The sequence below is a fragment of the Martes martes genome, assembly GCF_963455335.1.
Source record: "Martes martes genome assembly, chromosome: 9".
Classification (NCBI taxonomy): domain Eukaryota; kingdom Metazoa; phylum Chordata; class Mammalia; order Carnivora; family Mustelidae; genus Martes; species Martes martes.
Genome location: NC_137896.1, coordinates 133,208,917 through 133,225,073, shown reverse-complemented (window position 1 = coordinate 133,225,073; position 16,157 = coordinate 133,208,917). Strand labels below are relative to the sequence as shown.

Below are 16,157 nucleotides of genomic sequence, written 5' to 3'. Positions count from 1 at the left end.
AACTGAGAACCATACAACAAGTGCTAATTTATGGGTCTGTTGAAAAATAACACTTCTTTAAAAAAATATTTTGGAATAATGACAACAAAGAAGCACAGAACACCACGTGCTGGTCTCACCCAGGGAGGGCCGACGGGCGCGGTCAAGGCCAGCTGCGGGAACCGGGGCCCTCCTCGAGCTGGGGAGACTGTCCCAGCCCTCCTGGGCAGAGACCACGACAGGGCTCTCAGAGGGCAGGCAGGAATGAGCTCACGCAGTCTCACTCTGCATGTGGAAGGGTTTCTCTTGGGTCACCTGAACAATTTTTTACTTTTATCCCTATTGTTTTATAGGGTACCCTCCTGGTTCGGAGAGGCGGTCGCGCCCAGGGGACAGAGATGGAGACCGGCTTGGGACATGTTTGGGTGGGATGTTGGATTCCTTTCTCCTTGTGACCAAAAGTCAGGGGAAGGTGTACTTTGTGGACAAAATCTGCAGCTACAGAACCAAAACTACTTCAAATTGGGAAGAGGCCTATTTTATAAAACCTGTCAAACTCTTCTTAAGTGTTTGTCCTTTAGCAGGCAAGGACAAAAAGGGATATTACCAAATTAATTTCTCAAAGAAGTTACCCCAAAATAGAGACAGGGCAGGATACAGTCATTTATGACTCCCGTCCAAGGTAGCCTGTCACTTTTTCCATCTCAAACGTGTTATTAGGAAAATGGTTAGTCATTCCACTGCAGTTGCTCTGTATCTTTCAGTTTTTCATTATATTTCCACTTCTTTTTACAGTAGCAAAATCTGATAAACCATGAGTGGAGGGGTGGCTCTGCACCACTGAGTAAGCTCTACATGGTGATTTTGCATGGACCTTTATACCATTCTTTATAGAACTATACAGTCTTGAGGTTGTTCTGTTTTTGCTTTATAAAAGCTTTACTAGAACAAGATGAGTATAGTTAGTTTAAAAGGCAAGACAAACTAGTCAGCATGTAAGTGTGTCTTCAGGCTCCATTCCAGAAAGTCTTCCCAATCAATGACCTATAGAGCTTGTCAGTTGTTTACTGGGGTTTCCATATTAAAAATCTATTAAAATAAATCTTATTTGAAAACATATAAAAAATTAATAAGCAGCCCACCGATTAAATTGTCATTGGCTGCACCCTCTGTACAACGAGAGCCTCAAAAAGCAGCTTAGTCGTTGATTTTAAGAGCATTCCTACAAAATACCAACATGGAAAATTTCATTTTACATTTTCTTCTATAAGGAGAGTTGCTACAAATTGATTTGACCACGCAGGGCTGCAGAGACGCACTGTGCAGGCCCTCAACAGGCTGATCTTTTAAATCCAAGGTTCTGGTGCAACTTAGCAAACCTTTTCCTTGCGCACCAGGAGCGTGCACTGATACAGACCCACTTTTACAAGGACGGCTGCAGAAAGCAGAACTTTCTGCATCTCAGATTCTTGTAGAAATCATCAGCCATTCATTAAATGTACACCGGGTTCAGAGTAAGAGTTTAATAAGGTACTTGAGGGCAATTAAGATTACATTTCACAGTGTTATGTAGAACTCCGCACCTATGTTAAATCTGATGTACTCAATTTCAGCCAGGACGGACGACTGCTGGTTGAATAAAACTCCATAATACTGATTTATATTAAAAATTCCAGACAAATCCTTCCTTGACACAATAACAGGCGCCATTCCAAAACAATTATTCTCTCCAGTCATTTTTTTCTTTCAGTTATAATGTAGAACTCTTACAATTATCTAACAATTTTGAAGTTTATAGCAAGGAAACACAAAAGTATAAATGTCCAGAGCTGTCTGTGAATACACAAATTAAAATTTATAAGGGATGAATCTTAAATAGGATGATCTTTTTTGTCCTATGTGTAATCTAGTCCTTGAATAAAAAAAGGTATAAGTTTTATAATTATTTTAATGGCAAAATTTTAATGTAATTTCTTTTGTAGTTTAAAATGGGTAACTAAATTGAATGTGCCTTAATGATCTTTGAATGAAATAATATTTGAGAAGTTATAGAAATTAAACCCTGCCCAGTAAACTTGGTGGTTTGTACTAATATTTTCTAACACCTTCAATTTCACCTACAGCACAAGGAACCAACCAAGCAGAGAAAGCACAAGGAAAACATGTTTCCTTCAACAGAGACTGTTTCACCACCAAAGATTCACTTTAAGGGCTATACTCAGTGGAAATGGGTGCTGCCATGCCTTCTGATTTAAAGGATTGGAAGGTTTTCCTCTGTTGCCAAGAAAACCTTTGGAAAAGCCAGGGCTTTGAGCTTAAGTAATAAAAGTAAATGACCACAACCGTTCTGATGACGAATCTGCCTTTGCCCACGACTCTTACAGATCTTGCTAACGGTTCCCACTCATTACAAACACAACTGGTCATACACTTTTGGAACTGATCCTTTAACTTATTAAGGAACTTCCATCTAGAGGACAGGTGACTTGCCCAAATCTGAACTCATTAATAACAGAGCCGGATGAACAACCTGGTCTCTTCGCAGGACAATCAGAGCTTCAATGAGGTTATTACCTTCACTGTCCAGAACCATCCTTTGTTCATTTTTCTGAAAACTGGGAACTGTGGAAATGTCACACATGGTAGGGGTCAATGACAAAAATACTCTTTAACCAAAAATATGGTGGTGGCTGGACACTGTGGAAGCCAAATAAACCTTCCTGATTAGGCTGGACATTTGAGAAGCCAAGTAAATTTCCCCAATTACCCTGAGTTCCAAGAAAAATGCTTATTTTCAAGACTGAGAACAAGTGACTTATAAAATGGTGATCGCTGAGATACATCAAATTAACTGCAACTGTTTCAAGAAAATGAGTCTGAGGGAAGAATAATTATATTTGTTCAAATATTTTCCCCTGAGTAGTATAATAATGAACCGAGAATATAAGTATGATGGTCACCGATCATCTCTGGAGTGGTTTCAAGACAACTGAAGAGTGGAGAAATGAGAGAAACATGTACTGAATCTTGTTCTGTTGATTAAAAAAGAAGAAACACACAGTACAACGACTCCCTTTATCCTTAACAGTATGTGGAGACAGGCCAGTTTTCAAATCTCCTGCTGTAAGCAGAAGTGAAACGGTAACCCTTACCACACTCCGAGCAGATTCGTTTCATAGAGCACAAAGAGTTTCTTCTCAAGAAGAAAAGTCAAGCTGAGAATTAGAATTATTTCTTTAGTTTTTCTTCTGGATGACACACTCATGATTAGAATTTCTCCAAAATTAGAGAAAAGCTATCCAAAACCCCTTTCATACCAAAAAAACAAAACAACAACAACAACAAAACACTTAGTTGATCCAAGGGGATGAAAGTCAGTCAAACTGTACAGATAACGTATCATCTTCAAAGCAACTGGAGAATTCTTAGCCATCCTGCTGTCTGCACGACGGCTCTAGGAGTACATTCACCGAGCAAGAAACAGGTAACCATGATTTTAGGTTTACAGGCTGAGAAATGACATAGGTAGTAGAAATAAACAGGGATTATTTATAATGGCCAGATGGGCTGAGAAAAGTTTTATGAAGCTTTTCTTGTTTTCACTTACGACATGCCTAGACTTGTCCTTGAAACTCTAAATTTGTTTACCTTTTTTTTTTTTAATAGTGATCAGATTCTCTGCAGCATTAATTAAACTGAGGAGACCTTTTGAGGGCAGATACTTTCCACGATTATTCTTTTCTGACCTCTCACAGTACACAGCCAGCCTGACTTCAATGCATGGGAAAAAACAGAGAAAATCTATGTCGCTCTCCATCCTTTTCTGGGAAGTAATGGGGCATAGCTAACCTCAGCAGGCGGAAAAAGTTTTCCTTTAGAAAAATAAAAACGCTTTATGTAATCAAAGACTAGGATATTTCTAACGTTCTACAAAGATACACCAATATTTTTGCTGATTAAGATCTCGAAAGTCCCAAGTACATTTGCTGTTCCTTTCTCCTTTGAAAGAGACACTACACAGCTTAAGCCAGAGAGTTGTTCTGTCATAACTTCATTTGCAAACTTATTTATGACAAAGTTAAAAAAAAAAAAAAAGACTCACCAGACTCACCGGAAACAGACAATTTACATTTCATTAAAAACTTAAGGCAAAAAGAAAATAAACTGGCCAAATAAAGGCGAAGTCCAATAAAAGATTGGTCAAATGAAGGCGGGGTAAGAAGGCCCCGCCTGCCCTCCTCTCTCCCAGCCCGTGACCCCGGGGTTTACCACGTTCGGCTGAAGCCCTCACGCCAGGCGGCCTCCCATCCCAAGGCTGCGGGATTAAAGGAGACATCTAGTAACCGGAGGGGAGATTAATTGTGGAGAAAATGGCCTAGAGGATAAAAGCCCATTTTTCTACCTTCAGAATCTAAAACTCATTAAAGAGAGTTAACAGCAACATTTTAATGTGAGAATTTAAGAGTTTGGAAACTAAGTTCTTTTAGTCTCTAAAAATGAGGGTCAGACCCAATGACTGTAAGCTTTCATTTCCCTAAGACTTTCCCGATTCCGAGTTATGCTGTCAAGGACAAGGAAGTGATTAGACAGATAGTCACCTTACTCCGTGATTTTTCCTCCACGACCCTCATGCAATCTACCAAGGCTATTTTCATAATCCCTCCATAAGTCTATATAATTTACGCGTGCTAAGTTTCACTTAAAGTCCAACATATTAAAAAGTCATTTACAGGTTTATGTCTTCACAGAATCACAAAGAACTCAGAGAAAGAAAGGGGGAGAGAACTTCTGCGGAGCACCTGTGCCCTGTCCCAGCCCTGTCGCCAGCTCCCGCCCCGGTCGACGTGGGGCTTCCTTCATTCATGCCTTCCTCCCTTCCCGTCATCTTCTCTTGCTGTTTTCTTTTCTTTCTTTCTTTTCTTTAAAGAAAATAAGCTTAAAATATCACATTACCAACCTTTAATTATGTTGAAGAAATTCTCCCTTGATGGGCTCGGACTGACACAAAGTAATTAAACACTCTAGGACAGTTAGCTGCCCATAATTTGGCTCCGTCACTGTTGACGGTTTCGCTATGTACTGTAGTCATTTGAGATACTTTAAGAAAACCCTTCAAATACTGAGATGTTTATTGCATTTTTAAAGTGTCCACAATCTTAAATATCCTGTTCCAAATTCCTCCAGAATTCCTTTACAGCACATGACATCAAATATTGAAATAGTGTTCTCACAATATTACACTTGAAAATACCATTTAGGAACAATATTTTAAGAAATAGAGGGTTTAAGGCAAGACATTCATTTGGAAAAGGTAACTTCTCTCAATCACCCAGATCGACACGTTCGTTTTCCACGTCTTCAGTGCCTTGGGATACGCAACGTACATTCAGCAACAGGGCACACGTATGACCCTACGGACACCTGCTGAGGTCCTGAGTGCCCATTGGAATAATGGAAATATTTTTAGATAAGGCGTGGCCCACAGGGACATGGCATGGGAGGGGTTGTTCACTCCACTCCCACTCCAGCCAACGGGACATTCCCCATCTAGCTCCGTCCCATTCGCCCCCCACGTCATCCCTTTGCAAACGAACACAAACCCCTCGAGAAGGTGCTAAGGTTGGTTTCTGTTAACAGAGACAAAATAGCCATCAGAGTGTTTCCCCTTCATTGCTTTAATGATGAATGTCTAGAGGCTATTTCTTGATTCTGATTGCAAAGATTGTTTGTCGTGGAAAAACTATTCTGTCCCAAAGAATTTCCTCTTTCATCACACTTTTCGGATCGCGACAGCAGCACATTTTCATGTGTGGTCTTTCCTCTTTGAGTTTTTTTCACCGGCAACAACAATAATACTAAGATACCAGCAATGTGCAGGCAGTAATACCAGGAGCTAAAAGAAAAAGGACAGAGTTTACTTTATTAAATTCTCAGAATGAATCCTTAGCAACGGCATCCTGGTGCAAATGTCACGGTCCCGCGTCCCACGCGCACGTCCACTTGGTTCCCGTGCACTCCGGCCCCTCGCGCACCCCGCCCCTAGGGGAAGCGCTCCAGCTGGGCCAGTGCGCGTTTATAAAGCCCCTATAAACCCAGGTCACTTAAAAGCACGATGCGAGGGATCGTATTATGTTCCTCTGCAAGGGTTATAAGTCCATGGCTACACAGAACAAAACCAAAAAGATACTTATTAGCATCTGCAGCGACTTGATATTACAGATATTACCAGAAGCATTATTCCTGAAGTCAGACAGCAATCAGGTGCAACAGGGGCTGTTTTGAGAGTTGGAAACACAAGTGATTGTGACCAAAGTTCCTGGGACAGAAAAGCGAACCAACTGCTCAAACACATGTAAATATATGGGACAAGTTTGTGAAAAGGGGAATTTCAGCTGGAGTTACATGAGGTCTTTCTGTACGCGTATTGCCATAATTACGGCAATAATTTTTGACCACATGCTCTGTGCCGTCGTTCTGAACGCTAGGGTAATGGAGACTCTATGAGAGGCGGAATTTTTGATCTCAAAGATATCACTAACACAGCCAGAGCGGGATCTGGTGGGCGACGAGAGAAGAGAAGGTAAGACAAGGAATTCAAAACAAGAATTTCTCGAATACAGAGAAGACATAAAACATATATGAAACATATAAGGATAAGAAACAAAAGGGTAAGAAGGGAAAAATTCATGAAATAGAAGTGATTCTTCTTTTTTCTTCCTTCCCTTTTTTTTTTTTTTGACTATAGCAATTAAGAGAACAATTCCTCGTAAGGAACAAGCTACATTTTTTTCTCTTTTTTTAAACTGCTCTGTCATACTCTCTATCGTTCAACTTATATTAAGTTCTCCTATCCTTTCCTTTTCGTAGTTAACGGTCTGGCAGCCTGACCTCCCGGTGCACAGACTCTACAGGATTCACTCGTGACCGTCATAAGATCCATCTTGCTTCTGCTCCCAGAATATCCCCAGTGCCACGTGAGCCTCTGCTTGGACACATGAACTCCTACACCCGGACCCCGGCTGTAGAGAGCAGGGCTGAGCACACTCCGGCCCGCAGGCCGCATCCCAACCCGATGTTGCTGTCCTTACTGGGGGTACAGCTGACCTATGACGTTGTATTAGTCCTGGGGGTACAACACAATGACTCAACGTACGTGCATATTGCAAAATGATCACCGTGGTAAGTCTAGTTAACGTCCAAGTGTAAAAAGAGCAGCCACACCTTCCTGTTGAACCTCTGAGAGATCCGAGGTGGGCTCGCCCCGCTGAGACTCCTCTAAATCACCCTCCTCTGAGGGCTGAGGGCTGGGAGTCATCCCATCGGAAGCTTGGGACTTGCCAGTTTATGATGAAAAGGCCACGGAAAGTAAGGCTCCATGCCGCCCCCGGAGCAGAGAGCTCGCTCTTTGCAACAAAGCAATTCCCCCCGCGTCTCGGCAAGAGTGACACTTACCTGTAGAACATGAACGAAGGTTTTACAGAAAGAAGGACGAATGGCACGACTGTGTAGCTTATTGCCACCTGAGTCACTACCCACGTGAGAACGTCATACAGTAATTTCAGCTGCGGAGGCTCGAGGAAATAATGTCTGAAGTTGTTTCTCATCTGAAATAAAGGAACACAAACACGTGCTCTATCTTTCACGATGTTTATAAAATCACACTGACGGCGTCTGCTGTTCCAGGGATGAGGAGTGGCTGCAAATCCCACGCATGGCTGGCGGAGGGACGTCAACCACGGGGCCACCCCGGGAGAGGTCGGTTCAGGAAAAACGAATCTGCGCATGTATAAAAGACGGGGAGAGAGCAAAACGCGGGAGTGCGCTGCAACTTTTCTGCAGATTTGAAGCTGCATTAAAAGTTTCTAAAAAAGTTAAAAATAATACCCTTAGAGCTCCTGCAATCATATTTGGTGAAGTATAGAAAGTAAATAAAGTTCTGTTTTCACTTTCCTGCTATGACAGAGTGAGACGCCCTCCCTTTCCTCTAGGCTCTGCATTTGTGCAAGACAGATGGGCGCCATGCCCTGAGCTGAGATCGAAACACACTTATCAGAATAAAGGGCCACAATGCACATTAGTCTCAAGATACATGTTTCCTAATCGCTACTATTTAAACATTTTTTTCCACTTCTGAAACAGAACGTTTCAGTTTTGAAACACACAAACTTAACCAAACATCATGTCTTCTCTCGTGCTGTGCTCCCTGCTCTGTTTGCCCAACGCGCTCAGAGGTGAAGCACGGCCCCGCTGCGAGGATGCCACCAGGTTTTTCAGAAGTGACCCTCTGCACGGTTCGTGGAGCTCCCGCAGAGAGACCACGATTCCCAGCGGCCGGATGGGATCCCGGCGCCCACCAAGTCCTGCCTGGTTCACGGCCGCAGCAGCTGCCCGCCCTCTCCCCTTCCATCCACCGAAGGCAAATCAGTCCTCCCGAAGCATGGCTTTTGGCGCTCCCTCCCCTGCTTAAAAACCTCCTGTGGCTCCCAGGTATGCAGACAGAATGCGGATCAGGCCCTTTCCTGGTCTGGTGTCCAAGTTCTTCTAAGACAAGCCTCCCCACCCCCTCCCCTGCATTCCTTTGCCCTTCCAGAATTATTCACCCCGTAGGTATTCATGATGTCTCTGCTTCAGCCAGATTTACTTGTCATTTCCAAACACACCGGGCACTTTCAAACTTGGTTCTGCTAATGTCATTTCCACGCCTAGAATGCCGTGTTCCACGCCCATCACAACTTCCCTCACTTTTGAAATAATGTTCTTTCAAAGCCCAAATCCAACCAAACTTTCCTAATGAGGCCACCTTGGGTCAACCCAACCAGAAGGATTTCTTTCACCTCGAAACAACTATGGTACTTATTATAAAACCCACGGATGTCTCACACATGCCCCGTGGTGGGCGCGTGCACACACGGGTACACACATGGGTACGTACACTTTGTACGCTAATTAGACCACCAACAACCAGAAGGTATGGCCCTTAGTTAATAGTTAATATTTCTCTGAGCTTCCCCTCCTCTACCCCTCAATAGTACCCGAAAATTGCATAAATACTGCTGGTTTGTTAAACGAAGGCTTCTCACCTGTACGCGCTGTAGGAAGCCTATTCAAACACCGCTTCTGTCATGTTATTTTCCTCTGACTTTCGAGGACTTACGCTAAATTGTCCTCCTTCCTGGTCCGCCCGTGTCACCAACCCAATTTCTCAACTATTTCCCAAAATATGACTCCAGGTTCCACGCAGGCCGACACGCTAAAGAACTGCATCTGCCGCCCCGGGAACGGCCCACCTGCTCCGTCCACACCGTTCGTTCTCCACTCTCCATCTAAAAGAGGACTCAGAGGTGAAGCTTTTAGGAAACCCTTCTAAAATGAACCTACCCTCCTGACCCCCTTTACTGAACTCTGTTTTTAGCTCTCGTACTGAAGATTCTGTCGAGACGATGAACGCCTTGTGGGTACCTCTCACGCACCAACTCAGATGAACCAAGTGTGGAGGCCCGGGAGCCCTCGACAAACACGCCAGGCACACAGCTCACTGCGGGCCGGGGCCCCAGGCACAAGGCCCGTCTGCAGAAGGGGCCGCAGCCTCCTCCAGCAGGGCAAGGGGACCGTAACCGCAGCACGAAGTGGAATTCTGGATACTCACAGCTCGCGCTGCCAACGTCATCACCACTCCTGTGAGAAACGTCAGGTAATATCCTGGATACACCCCATGCCAAATGGCAGACAGAATGAACGTCTGGATAGTTGGACTCAAGGAGGCTCGTTCATAACAAACCCTAGAAGCCAGAAAACCACAGAGAGAGTTTAGATAGTCCACGGAGATCATTCTTTTCTTACCTGACAGGACAGAGGGGAACCAGGAAAGCAGCCACCACTTAACATCAGCAATAACTTGACCTGTGACCTCAGGGAAGTGACAGCTACGAAAAACTCTTATGTACCTAGGGAAATAAATTTGATTTTCATCTTTTTATGGTATACGTAATAGCTCAAATCAGCACTGCCAGTGTCTAGACATCTACATGAGTTACCAAAAAATCTTTAATGTTAAAGATATTTTACTTTACATTATTTTTAAAATTTTCTTAAATGACTGTCGTTTAATTAAGAACTTTCAACTGACCTAACAATATTTTTTTGTGGAAAGTCTGGCTGTGCTTAGTCTAAAATTTCTCTGTAAGGGTAGAGCTCTCAGAAGAAAATAAGATTTTCCAACAGTATCAATTTTATTTTTTTAAGGCATCGCTACACATGGGGCTCAAACTCATGACTCCAAGATCAAGAGTCACGTGCTCCACTGACCGAGCCAGACAGGTGTCCCCACAGGTGTCGAATTTAAAATACAACAGTAGGGGCACCTGGGTGGCTCAGTAGGTTAAGCCTCTGTCTCCAGCTCAGGTCATGATCTCAGGGTCCTGGGATCAAGCCCTGCATCGGGCTCTCTGCTCAGCGGGGAGCCTGCTTCCCCCCTTCTCTCTCTGCCTGCCTCTCTGCCTACTTGTGATCTCTGTCAAATAAACAAAAAAAAATTTAAAAATGCAACAATAACAAAAACCACACAACAGAGGAGTTAGGGTGGTCTGCAGCCCATGGGGAGACTACACAGTACCAGCAAGTAACACTATCCTACAGTGGGTATTTCCAGGGATAAAGATGCTGAACTATCACAAAATAAAGGACACTCCCAAAAAACACAGCTTGATGCAGTTCAGTGCTTAGAGCTATACCATCAAGGTGCAAGATTTCATACAAACAACTTGAGGCAGAGTAACAGGTCTCACTGGGAATAAGGAGGTAGTCACTGGGAGTTTCTGTATAATTTCCTAACTTTGACCTTGACAGATGCTGCTCTGCTTGGGATGCCTGTATCTCCCCCCATGGCCATGTGACAAACACCTATCATGGATCCCAGCACCCATAATCCCTCCCCTACCCCCGCCCGTGCCGCCCCTACTCAAGCTCCCTGCTCTTCCTCCCTACAGGGAAGGGCACACGTAGGTGATGCTGCCATTTTCAACAAGATCGTGGACTCTCTGGCTACAGGAGCTGGGTCCTTCTGTCGGACTCATCCTTGCATCCTGTGCCTAACATGCAGAAGCATCTGTCAAACTGAAATATCTTAACACTGGAACTGTTCCAGAAAAATCTAGGGCATCTGTAGCCCAGTTGTGTAGATACTTTGTTTTTCCTTAACCACATCTCCGGGGAATGAGAGTAGGAGGACACTGGTGATCCCAGACCCCAGAGAGATGGCGGGGAGGATGGACCGAGAGGCCAGCGAGAGCTACGTTCACTGCTCAGGCGGAAAAGTTCTCATATTTGATAGACTCGCACTTCGGAACACTGTTAGCACTGTTAGCAGCGCTTCCTGGTTAACACCAGGGTCACAGTATCACTCAACACACCATAAATTTAATCAAGAATTGGAGCTCAGTGAAGCCTGACCTCAAGTATCGGACACCATAGCACAGCTAACTCCTGTTCCTGAAGGAACATACCTTTTGAGCCAAAGAGCTGTCTGAATATTCCAATTATCAAGAAACATCTTGAAACTTGTTGACATCTGAAAAACAAAAGAACGTTTTTCTTTGGCCCACGAAATGATGAAGCTTGAAATATAAGTAATAACATTTTATTGTGCTAAAATTAAGTTACTTGACATTGATGGTAGGGTACTGATTTCCTTCCTTAATACTGCTTTTCTAACACAGTAACATCATGTGAGTGGAATTTGCTTATTGTAAAAGCCATCTATGAGATAAATTATTCCTGTATGTTCACATTTCCTCCTATACGTTAACAGTTATCGGGGTTGTCATCGAATTATCCCAGACATTCCTGATATGTAAATGACCTTTCAGTGACCCTTCAGTGACTCTTTCACTGGGGACTGGGCGTCCCATCAAGCCACAGTCTCTCAATTCCCTCACCTCCATGTCTCTTTGGCCACCACCTGTGGCCACCTGGAACCTCAGCCCCACCTTAACTACCATCTTCCCAGCTTTCTAGCCTCTCCATGCAAGCCTCTCCCATAAAAGCCTCCCCTCGACCTCAGAGGGAACCTCCGGTCCCCTACCTCTCCTCTTCCCTCTGTAACCATCTCCTCCTTGCATCTGAAGTTCTTTCCCACCATTTAAAGCCCATGGTCCATTTCCTACTCTCACCAAAATCCTTGATTCCTTACCCTTTACCATATTTTCATACTGTCTTCAAATACTCTAACTGGTAAACCTAGGTCAATCTCTACATTTTAAAACAAAATTAAACAAAACAAAACTAAAACTCCTCCTTCAATCACCTGTTCCCCACAGCTATGTCCTTATTATCTCCTTCCCCGTACAGGTAACAGATGCTTAAGAGTTGTATAATCTGGCTTTTATGCCTATCCCTCCCTGGAAACTGTTACCAGAATTACCAGTAAACTCCCATGTTGTCACAGCTGAGGGCACTCGTGAGCCCTCCTCTCTCCGCACATCTCAGCAGCATTGAACACGGATCACCATTCCCTCCTTCAGAAAAGCAAACTCCTTTACTCTTCACTTTCTCTCACGCCGTGCATTCTCAACAAGGGCAATATGGCTCCCAAGACGATAAAATCTGGTTCTTCGGGGCAAAAAGTCTTCCTCTTTTCATGTATAAACACATGTATACACACAAGCACATACACCGATATATGGTATGTGCGGTACTGAGTTTCATGGAGGCTTGATTAGGAAGAACTTGTTTCAAAGTGTCCACTGGGCAGCCACGATGACCAGGAAATTAGAAACCCTGCTGTGTATCTGTCACTCAGTTTCCACAATTACCTGTTTTTCCTTCCCCTTCCCCATTTTATTACTGACATTGTTCAGAGAATTTCAAAGCACATACCAGACACCTGGTATGTGCTTTGAAATAGTTCAGAATTTATTGGACTTTTAAAAAACCAAGATTAGACCTAACAGAACTAATTCTTACTCCTTAATATAATCACCTAATACCCCTTTTGTGTTCAAAGAGCGCTGAGTGTTTGAAAACACGTTTTCCCGGTTGGGCTGTTCACTGGGATCCCAAGAAGGTGCACACAGTGCGTCTGGCTAAAGCTTCCTTGAAGCCGTAACAGCCCCTCTCTGCCCCCCACTTTCCCATGTCATTTATTCGTTGGGGAAAAATGGGTCATTTCTCTTACAGAACGCCCCGCTTCCGGACCTGGTGTTTAACTCACTTCTGCATGCTCTACACTCGAAACTGCGCAAGATCGAGGACCCAGTCAGGTCTAACCGTCTCGGCAAGCACCGAGGGACGGTGCTGTATTTCCTGGGGCATCACATCCACAGGCACTGACTGACTGTCCCGCTTCGAGTGACGAGCCTTCAAGGATGCGAAGGTGCCTGACTCATCTGTCTCTCGACCTTCCGCCTCAAGTTCTGGTCGTTTCTCTTGCTGGAATAAGCCTCTCAGGCTGGCAGACCTTGTTCTGGTTTCGCTGCTCTCTCTCTGGGTCCTCCTCCTGACCTGCCTGCCTCTGCCCGGCCCGCAAGCCCAGGTGCTCCGGGGAGCGCGGTGGGCGTGGGACGCGGCTCCCAGCCCTTCTCGCTCTGCTCTCTCCTCTCTCCTCTCTCGGTGCTCTCTCATGGCTACTCCCATGGTCTCGAATTTCAAAGCCTCAAAGGCTACATGCTCACAGTTCTCCAATTAGGATCTCCGGCTCAGCTGCTGCGTGTCTGGTCATTTACTTGCTTGCTGGACAACTCAGTGAAGTCTGAAATCTGAACACACAGCAACTTGCCCTTCAAACCCGTGTCTGTTCTTTGTTCCTTCTCCCAGTGAAAGGCGTCACCCATAAAACTGGCTCAGGCCCGGTCTCTGGTCCTGATTCCTAACTCTCTCTCTCTTGCTGAGGCCAGTGTAACAGCGAGTTGTGCTGAGTCTCTGGAACGGCGCTCCCAGGTGTTTATGACTCCCCAGCCTCGCTGGCACTACCCTGGTTCAGGTCACCATCATCTTGGATTAACACAACACCCTCCCAACAGACCACTCTGTTCCGCGAGGGCAACTCATTCTATCTGATGCAGGCAGACCCTTCCAGACCACAGCCGTGATCATCTCACTCGTCTGCATAAAACCCACCCGCAAGACTCCATCGCTCTTATAAGACCTCCAAACTCTTAGTATGGCCTCTGAAAGTGTCTGGGACTGCCTTGGACTTCTGCAGGCTCATCTGTCACCACTCCCCACGTGAGCCACACACCATTTCTCCCCCACTCGGGACGTTCCCCTCTCCCTGGAGTGCCTGGCAATCTGGTTCTTATCTTTGGAGACTCAGCTTAAGACCTTACTTGCTTCAGGAGCCCTCCCGGAGCGATCTCATCTGTGTTGGAGCCTATCTTGTAGCGCACACACACACCCTACCCCTCTCTGATTACAACTCATCCTTCTGTGCCCCGTTGGCCCCCTTTAGATTACAGCCATGAGGGCCCAGATCACCCGGATCTTACTCAATGGACCCCAGTGCCTGGTGCACGGGCCGATTGATGATCGATAGATATCGGCTGAATGGAAGAATGACTATTAGTAATAAAAAGCCTTAAGTATCTCTTGGGACATCACATCATAACCCATAAAAGCAAAGTATGTTATGTAAAGTATCACAAGGCAACTGTGATGACGGACTAACCTCTATTTGTTGAATTCTCAAATTGGAGATCAAGTCCCAGCGAGCTGTTCCGTTTTCATCATATCCTCTGAAACCAAAGCCCGCAGCATTATTAATAGCATCAGCTGCAGTAAACAAAGTGAAAAGAGAGTTTTAAGAATCCACACAACAATACACCATGTTCTCCCAGAAGGTACAGGTTATTATACACTAGGATCTTTTTAAACTGTAGATTTATTCATTTTCATTGTTATCTGATATAATAGTTTGTAGCATACCCTAACAGTTTCTAGGCTATTCTCTTGTATTTAGGATATGAGCTGTAAAGTTTGTTTCTTCTGAAGACTCTGGTTTTTCCAATCAGTCTTTAAGTACAAATCCTCAAGAGGGCGCTCTCCCCGATAGCTAAAGGGTAAGATTGTGATCACGGTCCAGGGTCCAGCCCATTCCCAGGCGGCGACTCACCTAACGTCCATGCAAAATAGTATTTGGGTCTGGCAGCCAGAAGAGAGATATAGAGATAGACGACTTTTGTCGGCCATGAAGCTGTAGCTTGAAAATGCTCGTCGATGTTATACTCCACAGGTAACGTTTTAGAGATGGTCAAGTGAAAGAACAAGGAGAGTCCACAGACTAAGAGCTTCTGAATGACCGCGACCTCAAAGAAAAAGACAAGGTTTCGTAAGCCTTATCTGAAATCCATCTGACACACCACGGCCAGATTAACCTGCATGAACTCGGTAACTCTCCTCAACCAGGCTGCTCTCAGTGTCCCACACCCTCAGGCTCTCCCGTCAGGAACATGCCCAGCCTTCTAACTGCTCCCTCTGGACAAGGGCTCAAGTCACACTAGAAACCTCAATCCGTGTTTTCAAAGCTTTCAGTTAAAAAATACCTGAAAGCAAACACAGGCATACACAAAAATGATCACGTGAATAACTTACGGCAGCGGATTTCATATCGTACACACACACACACACACACACACACAGAGCATACTTTTCCATTGTGCTTTTCCCTATATTTCCCAAATGCCATGTATATTTCATGGACATTATTTTTACAATAAGCAATTTAATGTATCTCTTGAAATCTGACAGTTCTCTAATACAATTTTGTTCACAAATGATAAAACCAAAAGAACTACACACCTAAGAAAACAAAAAGATTTACATAAAAGACTCTGGTGGGGGGGGAAAGGGCCGTTCTTTCCAATATCCTGGTAAGGTTAAATCACCTGAAAAGAATCCAGTTCATGGTGTTCTTGTATTTTTAGTAGCCCAGAATATTTCAGTCTCAGTATAGGGGAGATTACAGCCCTGGCCAAGGGAAAGAAACAGGTGGAAGGAAGGAAAGGCTGCAGCCAGGTAATGGAACATAACAGAACACCAGGATGTTGAGTGTCCTGCCTGGTAGTCGAATCATATTCAAATGAACTAAGCTGCAAATGAATATTCATATTTCCACACTTCCTGTAACAGTGCCAAAAGAAAGGGCTCAAAGGCAAGAGTCAAAGCACATGCCAGATTCACCGCATTTC

General features: G+C 44.4%; 1 protein-coding gene across 2 annotated transcripts in view; it reads right to left on the bottom strand.

Moving 5' to 3' along the window:
• Window positions 1-1,485: 1,485 nt before the first annotated feature.
• The window catches only part of MBOAT2 (membrane bound glycerophospholipid O-acyltransferase 2), a 121,558-nt gene continuing 106,886 nt past the window's right edge, over window positions 1,486-16,157 (bottom strand). For both annotated transcript variants that reach the window (XM_080814700.1, XM_080814701.1), the window contains 6 exons: window positions 15,083-15,275; window positions 14,639-14,742; window positions 11,481-11,545; window positions 9,626-9,758; window positions 7,432-7,583; window positions 1,486-5,872 (listed from right to left, as the gene is read on the bottom strand). In XM_080814700.1, coding sequence (XP_080670826.1) covers window positions 5,647-5,872; window positions 7,432-7,583; window positions 9,626-9,758; window positions 11,481-11,545; window positions 14,639-14,742; window positions 15,083-15,275 — 873 coding nt within the window. In that variant the 3' untranslated portion in view covers window positions 1,486-5,646. The remainder of the gene's footprint in view (window positions 5,873-7,431; window positions 7,584-9,625; window positions 9,759-11,480; window positions 11,546-14,638; window positions 14,743-15,082; window positions 15,276-16,157) is intronic.